Consider the following 17,513-nt stretch of genomic DNA (forward strand, 5'->3'; position numbering starts at 1 on the left):
TTTTACTTGCTATGTCCTTGCCTACCGTACGTATTTTTGCCGAGTCCCAGGTAAGTTGTATTGTGTTCACTGTAGCATGGCAAAAAAAGTAAACTGTCTGATTCCCTCCCCTTCCACAGGAGACCGTAAACAGGGTCTGCACAGTATGAACATGATGGAGGCAGCAGCATCAGAGCCCTCATTGGATCTGGATAATCTAAAGTTATTGGAGGTAAATGTTCAGCTCAGTCTCTTAATCTCCGTTTTTATTCAGTGTAACGCTTGTGGTCCTCTCACCTCCCAGGTATAGTTACAGAAATGAATGCGTCAGTGCTCCTGTAACGTTTCCTTCTAAATCATAGTTTAAAGAAGAAATTAAAAGAAAAAAAGGTTACCGCAGTTACATTTTGCCTGGTTTTGTTAGTAATATTGTTGGTATTATCTAGAACGTGTTCTACCTTGAGAAGAAAATACTGAACACTGGGAGGTAATGGGGGGAAATTGGGATGTGCTCTATTTCAGCATCGCATCAAAAGATCCATCTTTTTGCTTGACACTGATTGCTTTTAAGTACAATGTCACACCATAGTCATTTGAAATGCTTTAGTAACACTATTGGAATATAGAATTTACTGCAGATAGGGTAGTATGTTTCAGTAGTGGTGCATTTATGTAGGGTCATTCTTCACAGTGGGCTACTGTCTATCTCCATGGCAACTAGAGGCCAACCAGAACTTTCTACTCAGCTTGGTATTAGATACATCATCAGAAAACAGCAAAATGTTATGCTTTCAGTTGGTATGCTTGATAGAACTTACGGAAATTTTAAAAGCTTTTAGCCAGAAATAAATCAATAGAATGACTGAGAGAGATTCAGAGAGTGGTACTTTTTTTTGCCCGTTAGAAATCACACCTAGAGATGCAGACTGCAGACATGCAGCATGGTGTGGGTTAGTGGTCACAGCAGGCTAATCAGCAAAGAAGCTTGGGTGCCTTCTGCCAACAAAAAAGTACTTGAAGCAGAGTTTACAAGGGTGTTAATGATGCGTATTGTAGAAGTGTGCAAAGCCCCAGATGAAATTACTCATACTGATATGTGGTCTTGGAAAAAGCAGTGACTTTGTTGGTGGAGAGATCTGCTATGGGGTCTTCTGCCCTCTTCCATAAATCCCAAGGAGCTGACTCCTCACCCCCAGTCATGGGGTGCCGTGGAACAAATTGCCTTAACCCGTGTTTGCCTTTTGACATCTTGAGGTGGCGGGGAATACATTTTGAGTTAGTACCTTGAAGTGACTCGCTGCTGCTTTGCAATTCGCTGAATAGGAGGACTGAGAAACGGAAAGTCTATCTGTTAAAGGATACTTTATTGTTGCAAACTTTCCTTTTAGACAATTTTATCATCTTTAGAAACATTACTTTTGTAACCCTTCTGCTTCCCATTTCTCGTCCATTTGTAAGTATTTTAAAAGTGAAAAGGTACTGCTCTGTGAAATCCTTACACTTTCATGTCTAGGTCTTCCTGAAAATTATTTGATTTAAATAGATGTTTAAATTCTTATGTAGTTAGAAATTTTTGAGCTTTAGAAACTAGGACTCTTTCTGAAGGTGGTCCTACTTTTTGGTTTAGAGGAGAGATCACATCTTTCTTCAGTTGCCATGGAGATGGGAAAGGCTGTTCTGTGGACTTTGTAACATAGTGGGGGCTCAAATAAAGTTTCACAGGTAGTAAGGAATTAAGTATTCTTTTCTGTTAAAACCTGCGTACCTCTTTTGATACCTGTTTTGCACTACAAATGGATATATTGTTATTACTAACCTAAAAGGTACAGCTTATAAAGCTATCTTAGACCTAAGAACTTCAGCTTCGTGTCCGTGATCTCTGAAGTTAATTAAAATTTATCTCATAAGTTACAAATGTTTAGTAGGCAGAACTTTAATAAGAGAATTAGCAGCACAAAACACATAGATTTTATTGATTCTATATATGAAACTGCCGAATAGATTATCATTTATTTACTGGGTATTCAGACTATAGATCAATTAATTAAGATCTAAACTGGCCTGTCCTGAGGTTTCCAGCTGCAAAATAGCTTTTATGATAGTATTCTAATTCTAGTTTTCAATACAAAATATTGACTATTCACTAATTTTGATAGTATAAGTCAGCACAAAAGTTGGCGTACAATGTGTAGAGTGAAACCTCGGATTTTGTCTTCATTTGTTATTTAGTGAACTAATTATTTACATTTTTTTGCAGTTGATTGGCCGGGGACGATATGGGGCGGTGTATAAAGGCTCCCTAGATGAGCGTCCAGTTGCTGTGAAAGTATTTTCTTTTGCTAATCGTCAGAACTTTGTCAATGAGAGGAACATTTACAGGATTCCACTGATGGAACATGACAACATTGCCCGCTTCATTGTGGGGGATGAGAGATTCACTGCAGATGGCCGTATGGAGTATTTATTGGTGATGGAATATTATCCCAATGTAAGTGCTTCAAAGAAATCAATTGGGTTGGTTTAGATTCCTAAGAATAGCCATATTAAAAAGGATGTACTTTAGCATTTGCCAGTGTTTTTCATTGCTTCTGCTTGCACAGCAATGTAAAAATAGTCCATATAAATTATGATTTTAATGAACCTTAGTGTGGTTTACTGTAATAGGCTTTAAGATTTCCCAGTGAGTGCTACCAAATGTAGTCTTACAAATTTCTAGCTGTAGTGTTTGATCTTGGTTGTGGTGCAGGTTTTTTAGTCAACTGTGCAACATTCAAGGACAGAATTTGAAGAGTTGTTGTACTTACAAAGGATTTAATAAATTTCAGACTTCTTGGTATGAAGGCATTATCTCTGTTACGGTAGTTATGACCTCACTAAGTAGCTGTAAATGTTGGGGTTTTTGTAATGGAACATAATAGATCCGATACTGTTGGCAACCTTTTTTGTGGTACTGTAAATCATGTTGGCTTTTTAGCCTATTATCTTCTTTAAAGCTTTCTGTGGCATACCGTATTTATTTTGCTGTACCATATATTGATGATGTAGGACAAGTCTTAAGAAGGCAGCTTTACTTTCCAGAACTGTATCTTCACACCTCCTTAACTAACTGGATTCTTGCATCCCTCAGATTCATTGAGTTCCTAATGTTCTCTGTGTGTGTGTACACATGCATAGAAACAAAAAAATGTTTTAAAAATACACAGCATAAATGTGACTTTCATGAAAAATCATATAGTTTAATATATATCAGGGTTATATATATGAAAAGGCAAAAAATTATATTTCATAATTTGGGTTTTCACTTGTATATGGGAAAGAACTTTAATTGTTCAGTTAAGTAATGTTTTTTAATGAGCTTTTTGGTCTCAAGTATGAACTCATACTATTATTTGCTTCAGTGTGTAAAGGTGATTGTTGAAGCCTGATTGGTGATGGGGACAGTAGGACTAAAGCTGCTTATTCAAGTAGCAAAAAGAAGCAGAACAGCAATAAACAGCAGTAATGATGGCCTGTCTTAGCGTGTTTTAGGCTCTATGTATATGCTTGTGTTGAAAATCAAATGTGTATGTCTATATAAACATCTAAATTATGCGTAAAATTTAAGGCAACATAAACACTTCACAAATACATGAAGAGTATCTTTACTGAAACTTTTAAGTGAGGACACACTTGGTCATGTTGGCTTTTAAGAGATGGTCATTTAAGAAGAGATTGCAGGAACTAGGAACAACCATAGAAAAAGCTCAGTCATGCCATACCAGATGGACAGTGGCGAGGCACGTCAGCTCTGGCCTGTTCTGGCAGAGTAGGCTGATTTGCAGCTAATTGAGTTAAGTGAAATCAAGCAAGTCTTCTGCTCCTGTGAGGGCATAGCGTAACTGCCTTAAAAGGTGATCTGGTTTTGCTGTTTTCTTGAATGAATGAATTTTCAGCTGAAATGTAATTTGATTGAAAATTGTCTTGTTGCTTATATAAACAGGATCTCTTAACTATCTGATTAAATGCACAGATGAGGTTTATGACATCGTATTATCAGAGTCTTTCTCAGTATGGTATTAAGAACAGCAAGATTAGACTAAAATCAATCCACTGGTGGTTTGGAAGTCATTGGAAAAAGTGCACAGCAGGTGTAATTAATGCACAGTGTGATCCTTAATTCAGAGAGCAGATGTTCTGCTGTATGTGGAGCTAACAGCAGAGAAGGAAGCCTGCTGTGGCAGTCCTCCTAAAAGGGAATTGCACTGTTCAAACTGAAGTCATAAATCTTATTTCAATAAGGAGTGGCCCACCGAAGTCGTGCAGGTGAAATGCTCCCCATCCAAAACATCATTCTCCCTCAAAATACTTTCCTCCTCAGAAATATGAACATGCAAACCGGAACATTTTCACACAGAAAATTGTTCTTGGTGTTGTCTTGGTGAAAGCGAGACAGATAGGTTTGACCCAAATTGTGTTGTTATCCAAACATGCCTTCTGACCAAAGGAAGTACGTAAGTAATAAAACGAAGGATATGTCTATTTATCAATCAGCATGCTGTTCTGATGGTATTCTGAGGTGTGGCAGGTGAATAAGCAGTGAGTAATTTGCAAGGATGACATAACAGGAAATAGGTAGCAGCCACAGATGTGCCCCCCCCCCCAGTAGTCAGACATTCAGGTCTTTTTAGAACAACAGAAAAATTGTTGTAAAACACATACAGAATCTTGCGATTGTTAAAACAAAGCCATCATTTTTATCAAAAGTTATAATCAGAACAAATGTCCCCAGTTTAACATAACTCATGACTAACAAGAATAATCTTAATTACAAATATATATGTCTCTAAGTCTTGTCGAAAGCTTTTCCTGGCTGTCATTTATATTGAACTTCACTGAAAACATAAAATCACAGCCCTCAGCTAGCTTAAAAAATAATTGATGGCTGGCAAGCTCTACAGCAGAAAGATCTTGAAGTGGGTTTGAGATCTTCACACACCGAATGTCAGTCACACCATGACAACAGTCCTGTGGCCTCCGTTAGAATGGGTTGGAATCTCAACCCACTAAACCAAGAAAATCCCTTACCACACCCAAAGCTGCTGGCATTTGAAGGCTAATAAGAGCCATATGTATTTCTTTAAAAGCTTTAAATGCTGAGAAAAAAATGTAAATTTCTGTAACTAATTTCTGGGTTGATTTCAAGTTCATATAACAGCATTTTAAACAATGAAAAAAATGCTTGTGTAAACCTGTATGACACTTGGTCTGTGTTTTCACCGAGGAGGTTATTTACTTAGGGGTTCCTTGTTCTGCAAGGCTAAGTCTGAAAAGCTGTAAGACTTTTGTAATTCTATTAAGGAGTGTCAAGAACTTGAGTTTAGTTTTAGCATTGGATTCATAAAATGTCTAATGCTTCGGTCACTTTAAATTCTGGTATCTGTGTGCCTCCATCTGAGCTGTGCATGTGTTACATACCTGAATGTCAACTCGAAATGGATTTGAATGGCGCATACCAGCTTTTTTTTTTTTTTTTTTTTTAAACCAAATATTACATAACTAATTCTGCAATGAAGTGGTTTTGGTTGCACCTATGAGAAGATATTACACATTGGTACCTCTTTAAGATTACAGATTTAAATAGGCAAAACCAGGGTAGTTTGTAGACATAAATGTATTGTAATATGTATGCACAGAGAACTGGATGACTTTGTTCTATATGCATGGGGATATAGTTTGTTTAAACAGAGTACATTGTCATTGGGACTATGTGCATAAAAACTGCCCAAACGTGTCATAGTTTTCAGGTTCTGGCTCTTGTTTCAGATAATGGCCTCAATTTCTACAGTATCTTAGTATCATCAATGACACCCTTCCTTCTGGTTTTCTTGGAGATTCCACCACAAATTACTAAAAATACCCCATTTTTCACATCTAACTTCTCTTTCAAAAAAAGGGGAACATGACATTCTTTTTTTCTGTTTCTTCGGTGCATGTGGCATTCTGAATTCTTTATTGCCTCTGCATTGGTTTTTTTTTGCTTTGATACCTAAATAGATTATAGCAGGGGAGATGCCAGCGAGAGATGTTGAATATTCTTCTGTAAGTGCTAATGGTTTAAAGGCCACTGTTTAGTAACCCAAGCTGTTAAATGTCTGCAGTTACCTTTCTTCTTCTGTTGTTCAACAAGACTTTTTCAGAAGCATAAATCAAATGTGTGCTTTGCTTTTGTTTTGTAATTAATATAATTATTCCTAAAGGCAATCCCTGTTATTTTGTGATAAATTTTCTGTTCTGCTACTTTAGATGAAACAAATGGCAGCACTTGAAATTAATGAAACTTTGGTCCAGTCTGGTGTTTTAAAACATCTGGGTAAACACAGTTGCAGGATTACACCTTTCAGGAGCAATGGGTAAAACTGACTGTCCTAAAGATTTTGAGTTGTTCAAGTGGGCAATGATTTTAATCCAGATTTATTTTATTTTTTTTAGGGTTCTTTGTGCAAATATTTGAGTCTCCACACCAGTGACTGGGTGAGCTCTTGTCGTCTGGCACACTCTATAACTAGGGGCTTGGCCTACCTGCACACGGAGCTACCTCGAGGAGGTAAGGCCAGGAGGGGATGCCAAGACGTTCAAGATACTCTTATTTCTATCAGGTAGTAGATTCCGGCTTTTCTTTTTTCTCCGTGACGGTACGGTGAGTAGGGAATGATGAATAGAAATAGAGATTACTCAGAACTTCTGCTGTGTTCTTCCCTTCTGAACAATCCCACGTCATGGGCTCCATCTATGACACTTGTATGAAAACATGGAGTGAGAGCCAGCACAGCCCCAGAAAAAGGGAGGAGGAGGAGGAGGAGGAAGCAGAGCAGCGCGGTGCTGCTGTATCATGGCAACAGATGACTGAAGACCTGAAGTGCTGGATGTCTGTCTAGCAGAGAGCAAACAGATGGGGTGTTCTGTTTGTTCTTGCAGTTCAGACACAAATCACCAAAGCAATTTCTAGTTTGTGTGAACTGTATACACAAAGAGAAATAATTAAATCCTCTAGCTCCGTTGTAGTTTGATTTATCATATCCCTTGATTTTTGTCTCAGGGTGTGGGCCCATCTTCGCTGCATGCAGACAGTACTGCTGGGCTTCCAGTGTTCTGTTAGAGCACCAGATGTGACAACCTACTGATTTATATCTTCTATCTCTGCTCATGTGCTTCAGCCAGCGTTGCAGCAGCTGAAATATCATGATTATAAAGCAGATATTCTGAGATCTGTGATGTATCAGGCTGCAGAATATGGCCTGGCGCTGAAGCATTAGCTTTTTGGCAGTAAATGAAAGGATGGTGTCATTAATTCTGATCTTAAGGTGCTAATGTTAAGATTAAAATTCCATACTGTGTATCCCAAATGTTAAGCATCAGCTCTAGCAAAGAATGACGACTGAAGATGCGGCTAGATGTGCCAGGCTGAAAATACCTAAATCAGTATTCCTGTGGGCCATTGAAACTGCAGCTATGATCTTAAGTTCATCATTTTGAAATGTGCAGACAGGTGTGTCCATTAGCAGCCAGAAAATGTGTAAACCTTCCATCATAAAGAAGAGAGAGCCATAGGCTGATCTATGAATGCTAGGAAGGAACTCATGGAATAGAATCAATTCCACAGTAAAGCCGGTTCTATACTGCTGGCTGCTTTACCAACAAAATAAATTTGCATATAAACTAGGAAAACTGAAGTTATTCTTTGGAAAAGATCAGAGCACTTGCAAGATGAACATGTTCAGACTCTCTGGAATAATATTGTCTATGTATCTTCTGAATAGGTGCCAGTTCCAATCGTAACATAAATAGTTGATGCTGTATTTGACACGGGACTGTGGATATGAGAGAGAGCATTTGGAATGGCTGTCAGGGCTGTGGCTGCAGGTCTGTGCTTAAGTACACAATGCCTCCCCTGCCAAAATAATGCCAAAATACCCTGGCAGGAAGCTTATTGGCAAACATTTAAACTGTATATAGCCTAGTATGTTGTATAGATACAGTGAAACTGAATGCCCGTCAGTTTTCTATAGATAGCATACTGTGGAGCTTATTATAAAGAAGCAAAAATGTTAGCTTTCTAAAAGAAAAGTTGATTTTCTGTTTGTAATAGCTGAGCAGACATGATGAGGTCCTCTCATTTTGCCAAACAGTAGAACTGCTCAAATAGTAACAAGCACTTCCATATGTCCAAATAGACCATTACAAACCTGCAATATCCCATCGTGACTTGAACAGTCGCAATGTACTGGTAAAGAATGACGGAACATGCGTAATTAGCGATTTTGGACTCTCCATGAAGTTAACTGGAAACAGACTGGTACGCCCAGGTGAGGAGGATAATGCCGCCATTAGCGAGGTAAGTACAAATGAAGATACACCAGTGTGTAAAGGAAGACTAATTAGTGTGCAAGTAACACAGAAATATTTGTGCCTGTTGTTATATGGTTAATGTGAAGGTGGTACAATTCCTGTGAGGGGGAATTGCGGCAATATGAGTGAGAAATAGCTGAAACCTTGGTAGGAAGAAACTGGTTTTATTCTCCAAAGACTAACCTAGCATTTTGAAAGGTGATAGATTGGCAGCCCTGGAGACTGAAGGTTTCTGTGTGATGTATGAGAATGTGCAGGGTAGGTTTGGTTGACGCGTTGTTGGCCGATGATGTGGTACAGATCCCTTCAGTCTTGTACTGCAAGTATTAACTGAAGTCCAAACATTCTCTGATGGGTTTGCTGTTAATTTTTCCGATACGGTGACGTAGCGCATTCTGCATCCTACAACCATTTCTGTGTGTGTCATCTGCAATTTTCTGGACTTTAAATGGATACAGCTGGGAGAATGAGTGCATGTAGAGAGACATGAACCAACTGAGAATATGAACAAAATAACAGGGGATGCCTGAAAGAGTAACTTATGGGAAAACATCAAAGAATAAAGATTGTTTAGGGAAGTGAAGACAGACAGAGGTCTTCAAATATGTAAACAGCTGCTGCAAAGAAAAGGAATAAACTGTTTGCGTTCATTGTGGATAGGACAGCAGGTAACAGGATTATGTTGTAGGAGGGAAAATATAAGTTAGTTATGAAGAAACCTTCCTAATCTGTAGAAGGCATCCAAGGTCTGGAACAGACTGCTGAGGAGGGCTATATAGAATTTGCATCATTTTATGAATTTAAGGAACAGATTGGGAAAAACATCTGCTAGGAGTGGGTTAGAATGGATTCTGGGCAGAAAGAAGAAACAAATTTCTTAAGCTTTCTTTTTTATGATGCTGTGATTCAGAGAGTGGGGGTTTTAGCTGTTGTTTCCTTTTTTGTATAAGCATAGATATACTGTCACCTGAATGTAGGCTACTAAAATACAGAAATACACTCTTAAAACAAAGCATGAAAGTCCCTAATACTTCTGTGTATTTGTTGTCTTTGTGCTTTTACAGAAAACCTTTACATTTCATTCAAAGAATGTGTTTCACAGTGCTTGTCACCTTCTCTTAGAAAGCATGTGCTACATTAACAATGCCTAGTGTCGAGGTCCTTTTATTAGATCTCCTCTTACTGAACAAAGAAACGGGGAAACCACTGTTTAAAATGCAGGGATACGGAATAGTCCTGGGACAAAATACTTACTGGGACATCACTACTTACAAGTAGTGATGGGTGATTGCTCTAATCAAACATATGTCCTAATGAAAATTAATAGATATCTTCCAAGACTGTTAATAACCTTTGAGGATGCAGGGGACAGCCTTGCTGACAGTCCAGGAATAAAGAGAACAGGTTCCTCGTCAGCAGCGTCCTCTTCCATTATGATACATGCCTTGGTGTTTAACAGAGTAATTCCAGAAAAAAAAAACATTTCTGCTATATCATATTGTATATGAGAACATTGAATAAGGGACAAAATTATTTTGTTTTGGTACATACAAAAAAGTGACAGAGCAGGGGAAGGGTTTTGTTATGACTAGGCTCCTGAATCTAGAAGCTGGGACTTGCATTTTCCTTAACTGTAGAAAATATCAAAGTAGGTTATTAAAAAAAATTAATCTCCATAATAAATTGAATTTGGAAATTGCTTTCTGACATGAAGGTTTCATTTTATGTTTCTCCAGGTTGGTACGATCCGCTATATGGCCCCAGAAGTGCTTGAAGGAGCAGTGAACTTGAGGGACTGTGAATCTGCGTTGAAACAAGTAGATATGTATGCGCTAGGTCTTATCTACTGGGAGATATTTATGAGATGTACAGACCTCTTCCCAGGTAAGTAAAAGAACTGAAAAAAATGTAGTAGTAGAAAGTGGTACCAGCAACCAAAGCTGCTCCCTAGCCATAGCTTTTTAAAGTGAAGAAGGGAAATAATTTTCTCCATTGTTTTTGCCATTAAGTCAGTGCCATCTAGCGTTCAAGACGATTGTTATCAATACAGTGTATCTGAGTGTGAAGCATGGTTCATGCTGAAAGACTTCAAATTACCTGTTTAAGCAGTTTGCAGGCCTTATGCAAAGTTTAATTTGAGCATTATTATTATCGCCCAGAGTTTACAAACACTGAGAGCTGGGCTGATGGCAAAGGCAGTACTTTCAGTTCTTAGAACTGATAGAAGTGCCTGAAGTGTCTTTCAGACTTTCCTCGTGAGAGAATGAATGAGAAAGTGCTGTGGTTTAATTTAGCCTTTAGTCAAGTCATGCTTTTATTTATGCTAGTGATGTTGAAAAATCAGGGGAATCCTCCATACCTGTAATATAAACCAAGAGGAAGTAGACTTCTAATTTTGTGTCACAACACCATCTTCTTCCCAAGATACAGCTTACAGAGTTATTCTGACATGCACCGTTCTCTCTGTAGTGAATGTACTGCACTTCATGTGCAGAGACTTGTAATCTTGCTGGGCTTCCTCCCAGATGAATATATCCAGTCAGCAGTGTTTCACAGAAATTAGGTGTCATCCTCAGGCTCTCAGACATTCGAATGTGCCACTCAACCAGCAAAAACTAAAGATGCTATCCTTTGAGAGGTTGCTGAAAAACAATTTATTTGCAGTTCAGCTTTTTTGGTGAAGTTAGATTTTTGAGGAAAGTAGAGAACATCTCAACAGACCAACTTCGATACTACCTTTCATCACCTGAAAGCCCTTGCTCTGCCTTTTAGTCTGTGATATTTTCTTTCTTCCCTTTGCTAACAGGGGAATCTGTGCCAGAGTACCAGATGGCTTTCCAGACAGAAGTCGGAAACCATCCCACTTTTGAAGATATGCAAGTCTTGGTGTCTAGAGAGAAGCAAAGACCAAAATTCCCAGAAGCGTGGAAGGAGAACAGCCTGGTGAGAGACAATTTTCAAAGAAACAATCTTTTCACCAGATACAGAGTGACCTCACTTCTTAAAAGCAATTTTTTAATACATTCTTTTTTTAAAAAAATTGTTAGTATTTAAGGTTTGGGAGCTGCTTCTGTCTGGACTTGTTAAATACTGAATTCATTTTTTGAAAAGCCATTTACATAAAAGTTAGATTTCTTTTAAGGAAAAGTACTGTGATTATTATTGGGTGTTGAAGTATGATATACAGAGGGTAACTTGTTATATTACTTGTTAGACAGTATCTGTACTATTGTGCATGAAAGTGCCCATATGTTCTCTGTGTGCATGAGAAACATAAAGGCATTTTCTGCCTTTTGACATCTATAAACTAATAACACCCTAAAACAGCTAGCAAAAATATAGATATACTCTTCCAAAACTTAAATCTATAAAATTGTAATAAGGTTTTTCTGCAGTTGTTGTATAGCTCTCAGAATTTGCAGAGGCTACAGCTTCTAGCAATCATTTCATTATAACTGCATTAGGAACTTTATATGGCTTCATTTGATCTGCAATTTTTATTTTCAAGACTATAAACATAGTAATGTTGTTTGTTGTTTTGAATTAGTATAGATATGGCTTAGAGCCTTTCTTGCTGCTGCAGGCCAACAAGTTACGGCAAGTCAGCTGAACTCTGGTAAGAGTCTGTGTGCTTGCTTTCATCTGCAGCAAGGGTGAGGTAATGCAAATCCCCTTAGTTTAGGGGGGGTTGTTTGTCTTTTTTTACAAGCAAAGTGAAATGCAGACAGTTACTGGGTTCCACCTGATACATGGTAACTTCTTTAAGCTAAAATAGCTCAATTGCAAGTATGATAATGATGTATTTGGCTGTTATTTTAAAAATACTTCTGGTTATTCCCTTACTGAAATTACACCCTTCAATCTTCAGAGACTTTGCTAGTTGATAAGTGTGTAGCTACTGTGCAGATAGCGGGGAGCCTAAGGCCTCATCTATGCTGGTACTTGTAAATATGTATGAAACCATTTTCAGAGAGGAACATAGCCTCCAGTATTAACACTGTTGTAAAACATGTTGTAACCGAGTTGAGAACTTTGTAGAGAGGTTTTTCACAGCCAGTCTGGGGTGGGGGGCAAGAAAAACCCTCAGCCAAACTGTATAGGAAATGAAGCAGCAACTGTTTTAACTGTAGCCATGTTGGCAAATGCAGTGTTGGAAGAACCAAGCTTGAGAGCTGTTTCTGAAGACAGTTATAACTAATACAGTTCAAGAAGGTTTGTTTTGTTTTGCAGACTACCATTTTAAATGTTAATTATGTTCTAACAAACTGATAGACTCGAGCAATATTAATGATCCCCATTTTAAACTGCCTAATGCATTCTTCCTGTTGTCACTACTTTTTTTGCAAAAAGTCAGAATAATAATAATGATGGTAAGTCCAGCTCTGAGGATGAATCTACACCATTGCTTTAAGAGAAAAGAAGAATAAGTAAACAATCTGTAGTTCTCTCATGGATATCAAACAACCTACTCCACCCTGTGCCAGTCTAGGATAACATCTGAATGAGCGAGCACTCTAGGGGAGATACTGTAGAAAACTACGCTCCAGTTAACCTCAGCCCGGACCCAGGTCCTAATCTTCTGTGTCTAATGTATGGGATAAAAGACTTTTGTCCGTTATTTACAGCTATGCTGACATGTTGGGTTATAACACTTTGCTGCAAATGCATCCGTTAGAGAAATTTTCCATTTTCATTGGAGAAATATAAATAAAAAGCAATGCTTTATTTTTTAGGTCACATAATTAAGGCACTCAAAAGATGTGGAGTCCTGTATTTATGATGACCTATGCAGTTTCAGCCTGCTTCTTGAACATATGTGTTATGATACAGAACTTAATTGGCAGTATTGTTTTTCACAGTATAAGTCAATAATCTGTGGAGATCATGTGCATAAAATAATTCAAGGGCTGTGAACTGAGTTGAGATGTTAGCAGCATTCTTGTTGCATTTGCCAAAGCCAAAGCAGGGCCCAAGCTTGACTTCAAAGGTCAGGACTGTATGATATTAGTACCTATCCCTTCTATCTTTTTTTATGAGTGATAGAACTTCTAAATAGTGCATTGTAGTATAGATCTCTTTGAACCTGAAATTAATAGACAACACATTACTGCAGTAAATGTGAAGCTCTAGAACTTCAGTTTTGTTAACTATATACAGTCATCACTATGCTTCTTTCATGATCCTTAAAACATCAAAAGGAAAGGATCTGCTAGAAGAGAGGCAATGTTAAATTAAACACTGGTTAAATATACTGCTGGTGAAACCTGTAAGGGAGAGTCTTACAAAGGGGTAGGACAGGAGATGAGGAGTGTCCAATGACTTGGATATGTCTAAATTGTGACTAAATCAAGTCCTAGAAGCCGAATGAAGGCTTTTATTCTGGGAGAGAAAAGGGATCCAATACACTATGCTGTCATTGTCCCTGAGTGTGCTTCTAGACTCGTGTCCCTCAGCTAAGAGGGGTGTAATTGCTTATCCCCCCTTCGATCTGCTGTGGGAAGGGAGCTGCAGGGTTTGCTAGTGTGGGAGCTCATCCCCACCTGTGCAGCCGTAGCTGCATCACTGAGCAGCAGTGACTTGCCAGATGCAAGCAATGCCAGGAGCCCGCTCTGTGGGTGAGGAGCTCTTGGCTAGCATGCAGAGCTAGTCCTGTCTTTCCCTGCCAGGAGTGAGCAAGGCAGTTCTGGCACAGAGGCAGTCGGCAGGACCCGCTGAGTGCCTCAGTGCCCAGCTGGGACTGCGCACAGTCATTGGTGCTGGAGAAGTTAAAGCTGGGCTGTAGATGTGAGATGTTCTGGCAAACCGTATCCTTTCCATGGGCCACAGGCTGGCAACAGGGGCCACTAAATGTCTGCCTGGGTTTTGTACTCGGCCTGTAATGGAAGCAGAAGTGTTCGGTGCTTGTAATTTCAGTTGTCTCCTCTCCAGGTCTCTGACCATATGGCTGCACGTTTTAGAGGTCTTGAGCTCTAATCCTGACTGCACCATTCACCCCACAGTGTGGTCCTGGGAAAGTGTGTCTGTTTCTGCTTCTCCATCTGTAAAGCAAGAGCAGCGATAGTGCAGACAAATTCACTGATATTTAGGGGGCATGTGGATGTTACAGTAGCGAACAGAGGAAGAAAAGCATGATGAAATGAGCAAGGCTGTGTTATTTGCATACAGTGCAGGGAAGCAAGGCAGAGATCATTAGCTGAATTGTGAGGATAACAATGACAGCATTTCCAGAGTATCATCAATCCTTAGTGCACAGCTTTCATAAGGTAGGGAGAGCGAGCTGAGTATGCAGTCATCAGAAAGGGCTGGCTGAAGGTTGTATGGGCATTGGTGAATGTAGCTTTTCCTAAGTCGTCGTCTTCCCAGTTGGGGTGGGTGTGTGGGATATGATAATTCTAGACCTGCACATTGCTGCTGTTAGGGTAAACTAGCTTTGAATGGAATTGTCTGTCTTCTGTTTCTCTTTCTCACCAGTTTGTGACTGTTTTCATGCATACAGAATGCCGTCATAAAATAGTAAATTAGAAGCACAATATAAAAGGAAAATAATTTAAGATAAAGGGGTGTTCTTTGTCTCCTGGCAGGCTGTGAGGTCACTTAAAGAAACGATTGAAGACTGTTGGGATCAAGATGCTGAAGCTCGACTAACAGCGCAGTGTGCTGAGGAGAGGATGGCAGAACTCATGATGATTTGGGAGAGAAATAAATCAGTTAGTCCAACGGTCAACCCGATGTCAACTGCCATGCAGAATGAGCGGTAAGAAGAGAAAACATTTGGGTTTACTCAGCAGCCAATGCCCCATGCAGTGCTCAGCTCACTCCAGGAAGGAGGCTAGAGCACTCTGCTAGCTTCACGTTTCTGCACACGTGAAGTGGGTGTGTTACGTGAGCTAGTCTATATAGGTGTATTGCATGACATGATCCCTATTACCTGTGTTCTTAAGATCTCCTCTGTCCCCAGAATTCAGGCACTTTTTATGTAAACAGCGGTACTGCTCACAGAGGAGCCTTTTAAACTGAACATAGGCAAAGTGTCTAAACAGGCTTGCAAAGATACGAAGGGACTATGAATTGTCTTTAAGGACTCTTGCTAAATGATTCGTAAAACTTCTGCTAAAAACTGTGAATTTGCAGGCAACATGAGTTCAAGAAATCATTTAAGTCTCAAACCTGTAGCTTTTCAGTTGAAGAACCGCAGGGCCATCGGTTAAGTCATTGCTATTCTGACCCAAGGGAGAGAAGTGCTGCACATTCTCTGCTTATACATGATCCAGAGGGAGTGAGAATTTGCAGAACTGACATTAGTGCTTACTAATATACACTAGAGATCTGGATTTGAGAGAAGAGTAATGTTGCTGTATATGGCAGTGTTTATTGTCATGGAAAAAATTACGTTCAAATTGCAGAATACCTAAATCGTTAAAGTAATAGATTTTTCATGGTTTAGGACCTTGTGACTTTTTCTCAGCATCACTTTCTCCATCTTGTGTGTTGAATTCTTGTTGCCCTCCTTCAGTGTTGTTTTTCTGCAACCATACCAGTACCTTAGCAGTGAACTGGACAAACAGCATATTGGACAAATGGAAGAAAATTACTGTTATCCAACTTAGTTGTGTAAATAACAGCCATGACAAAATTGCTGTCCTAGTAAAACCAATTTTCTGGTACCCAGGATTTTTCAAGGAAGCTACTGAAAGATCTGAGTTTGTACTGTGTCTGTCCTTAGTTTATGCATGAAAAGAAATTGAAAGACATTCAGCTCTCTTAAATGAGAGGCTTTGTAATATGAGGTGATTTTTACATATATGATCTTAATATCACTTATTTTTTCTTAAAGGAATCTGTCACATCATAGGCGTGTATCAAAGATAAGGCCATATCCAGATTACTCTTCCTCTTCCTACATTGAAGATTCAATCCACCACACTGACAGCATCGTGAAGAACATTTCTTCCGAACACTCAATGTCCACTACACCATTGACTTCAGGGGAAAAGAACAGAAACTCCATTAACTACGAGCGGCAACAAGCACAAGCTCGCATCCCTAGTCCTGAGACAAGCATCACCAGTTTGTCCACCAATACTACCACCACCAATACTACTGGCCTCACGCCTAGCACGGGCATGACCACCATATCCGAAATGCCTTATTCGGATGAAACAAACTTACATACTACAAATGTCGTGCAGCCGGGTGGGCCTACCCCTGTTTGTCTGCAGCTAACAGAGGAGGACTTGGAGACAAATAAATTGGATCCGAAAGAAGTGGATAAGAACCTGAAAGAAAGCTCTGATGAGAATCTGATGGAACATTCGCTTAAGCAATTCAGCGGGCCAGATCCACTCAGCAGCACTAGTTCCAGCTTGCTTTATCCACTGATAAAACTTGCAGTAGAGGTGACAGGACAACAGGACTTCACACAAGCTGGCAATGGTCAAGCATGTTTGATTCCAGATGTCCCATCTGCTCAGGTCTATCCTTTACCCAAGCAACAGAACCTTCCGAAGAGGCCTACAAGCCTCCCTCTAAACACCAAAAATTCAACAAAGGAGCCAAGGTTAAAATTTGGTGGCAAGCACAAGTCAAACTTGAAGCAAGTGGAAACGGGCATTGCCAAGATGAACACTATCAATGCTGCAGAACCTCATGTCGTGACAGTTACCATGAACGGAGTGGCTGGGAGAAGCCACAGCATAAACTCTCATGCTGGCACAACCCAGTACGCCAATGGCACGGTGCCATCTGGCCAGACAGCCAGTTCGGTAGCGCAGAGGGCCCAGGAGATGCTTCAGAACCAGTTCAGCGGAGAGGATAGTCGGCTGAATATTAATTCAAGCCCTGATGAGCATGAACCCTTGTTGAGGCGGGAGCAGCAGGTTGGCCATGATGAAGGTGTTCTGGACCGCCTGGTAGACAGGAGAGAGCGACCACTGGATAACGGCCGAACAAATGCCAATAACAACAACAGTAACCCCTGCCCAGCGCAAGACACAGCTGCAGTCAGTATCCAGAATGTAGTGAGAAATCCTGGGCAGACCCAGACTAGAAGAGCGCAGAGGCCTAATTCACTGGATCTGTCGGCTACAAATAGTTTGGATAGCAGTAGTATGCAGTGTAAGTGCCTGCAGGACTTGAACAGTTTCCCTGAC

The 17,513-nt window shown here is 39.7% G+C and overlaps 1 protein-coding gene across 4 annotated transcripts in view; it reads left to right on the forward strand.

Moving 5' to 3' along the window:
- Positions 1-17,513, forward strand: part of BMPR2 (bone morphogenetic protein receptor type 2) — a 109,628-nt gene that overhangs the window by 82,797 nt on the left and 9,318 nt on the right. For all 4 annotated transcript variants that reach the window (XM_056348490.1, XM_056348493.1, XM_056348492.1 and 1 more), the window contains exons 5-12: positions 120-211; positions 2,237-2,467; positions 6,448-6,562; positions 8,190-8,350; positions 10,101-10,248; positions 11,171-11,307; positions 14,946-15,118; positions 16,199-17,478. In XM_056348490.1, the coding sequence (XP_056204465.1) occupies positions 120-211; positions 2,237-2,467; positions 6,448-6,562; positions 8,190-8,350; positions 10,101-10,248; positions 11,171-11,307; positions 14,946-15,118; positions 16,199-17,478 (2,337 nt within the window). The remainder of the gene's footprint in view (positions 1-119; positions 212-2,236; positions 2,468-6,447; positions 6,563-8,189; positions 8,351-10,100; positions 10,249-11,170; positions 11,308-14,945; positions 15,119-16,198; positions 17,479-17,513) is intronic.

The sequence above is a fragment of the Falco biarmicus genome, chromosome 8 (assembly GCF_023638135.1).
Source record: "Falco biarmicus isolate bFalBia1 chromosome 8, bFalBia1.pri, whole genome shotgun sequence".
NCBI classification, from domain to species: domain Eukaryota; kingdom Metazoa; phylum Chordata; class Aves; order Falconiformes; family Falconidae; genus Falco; species Falco biarmicus.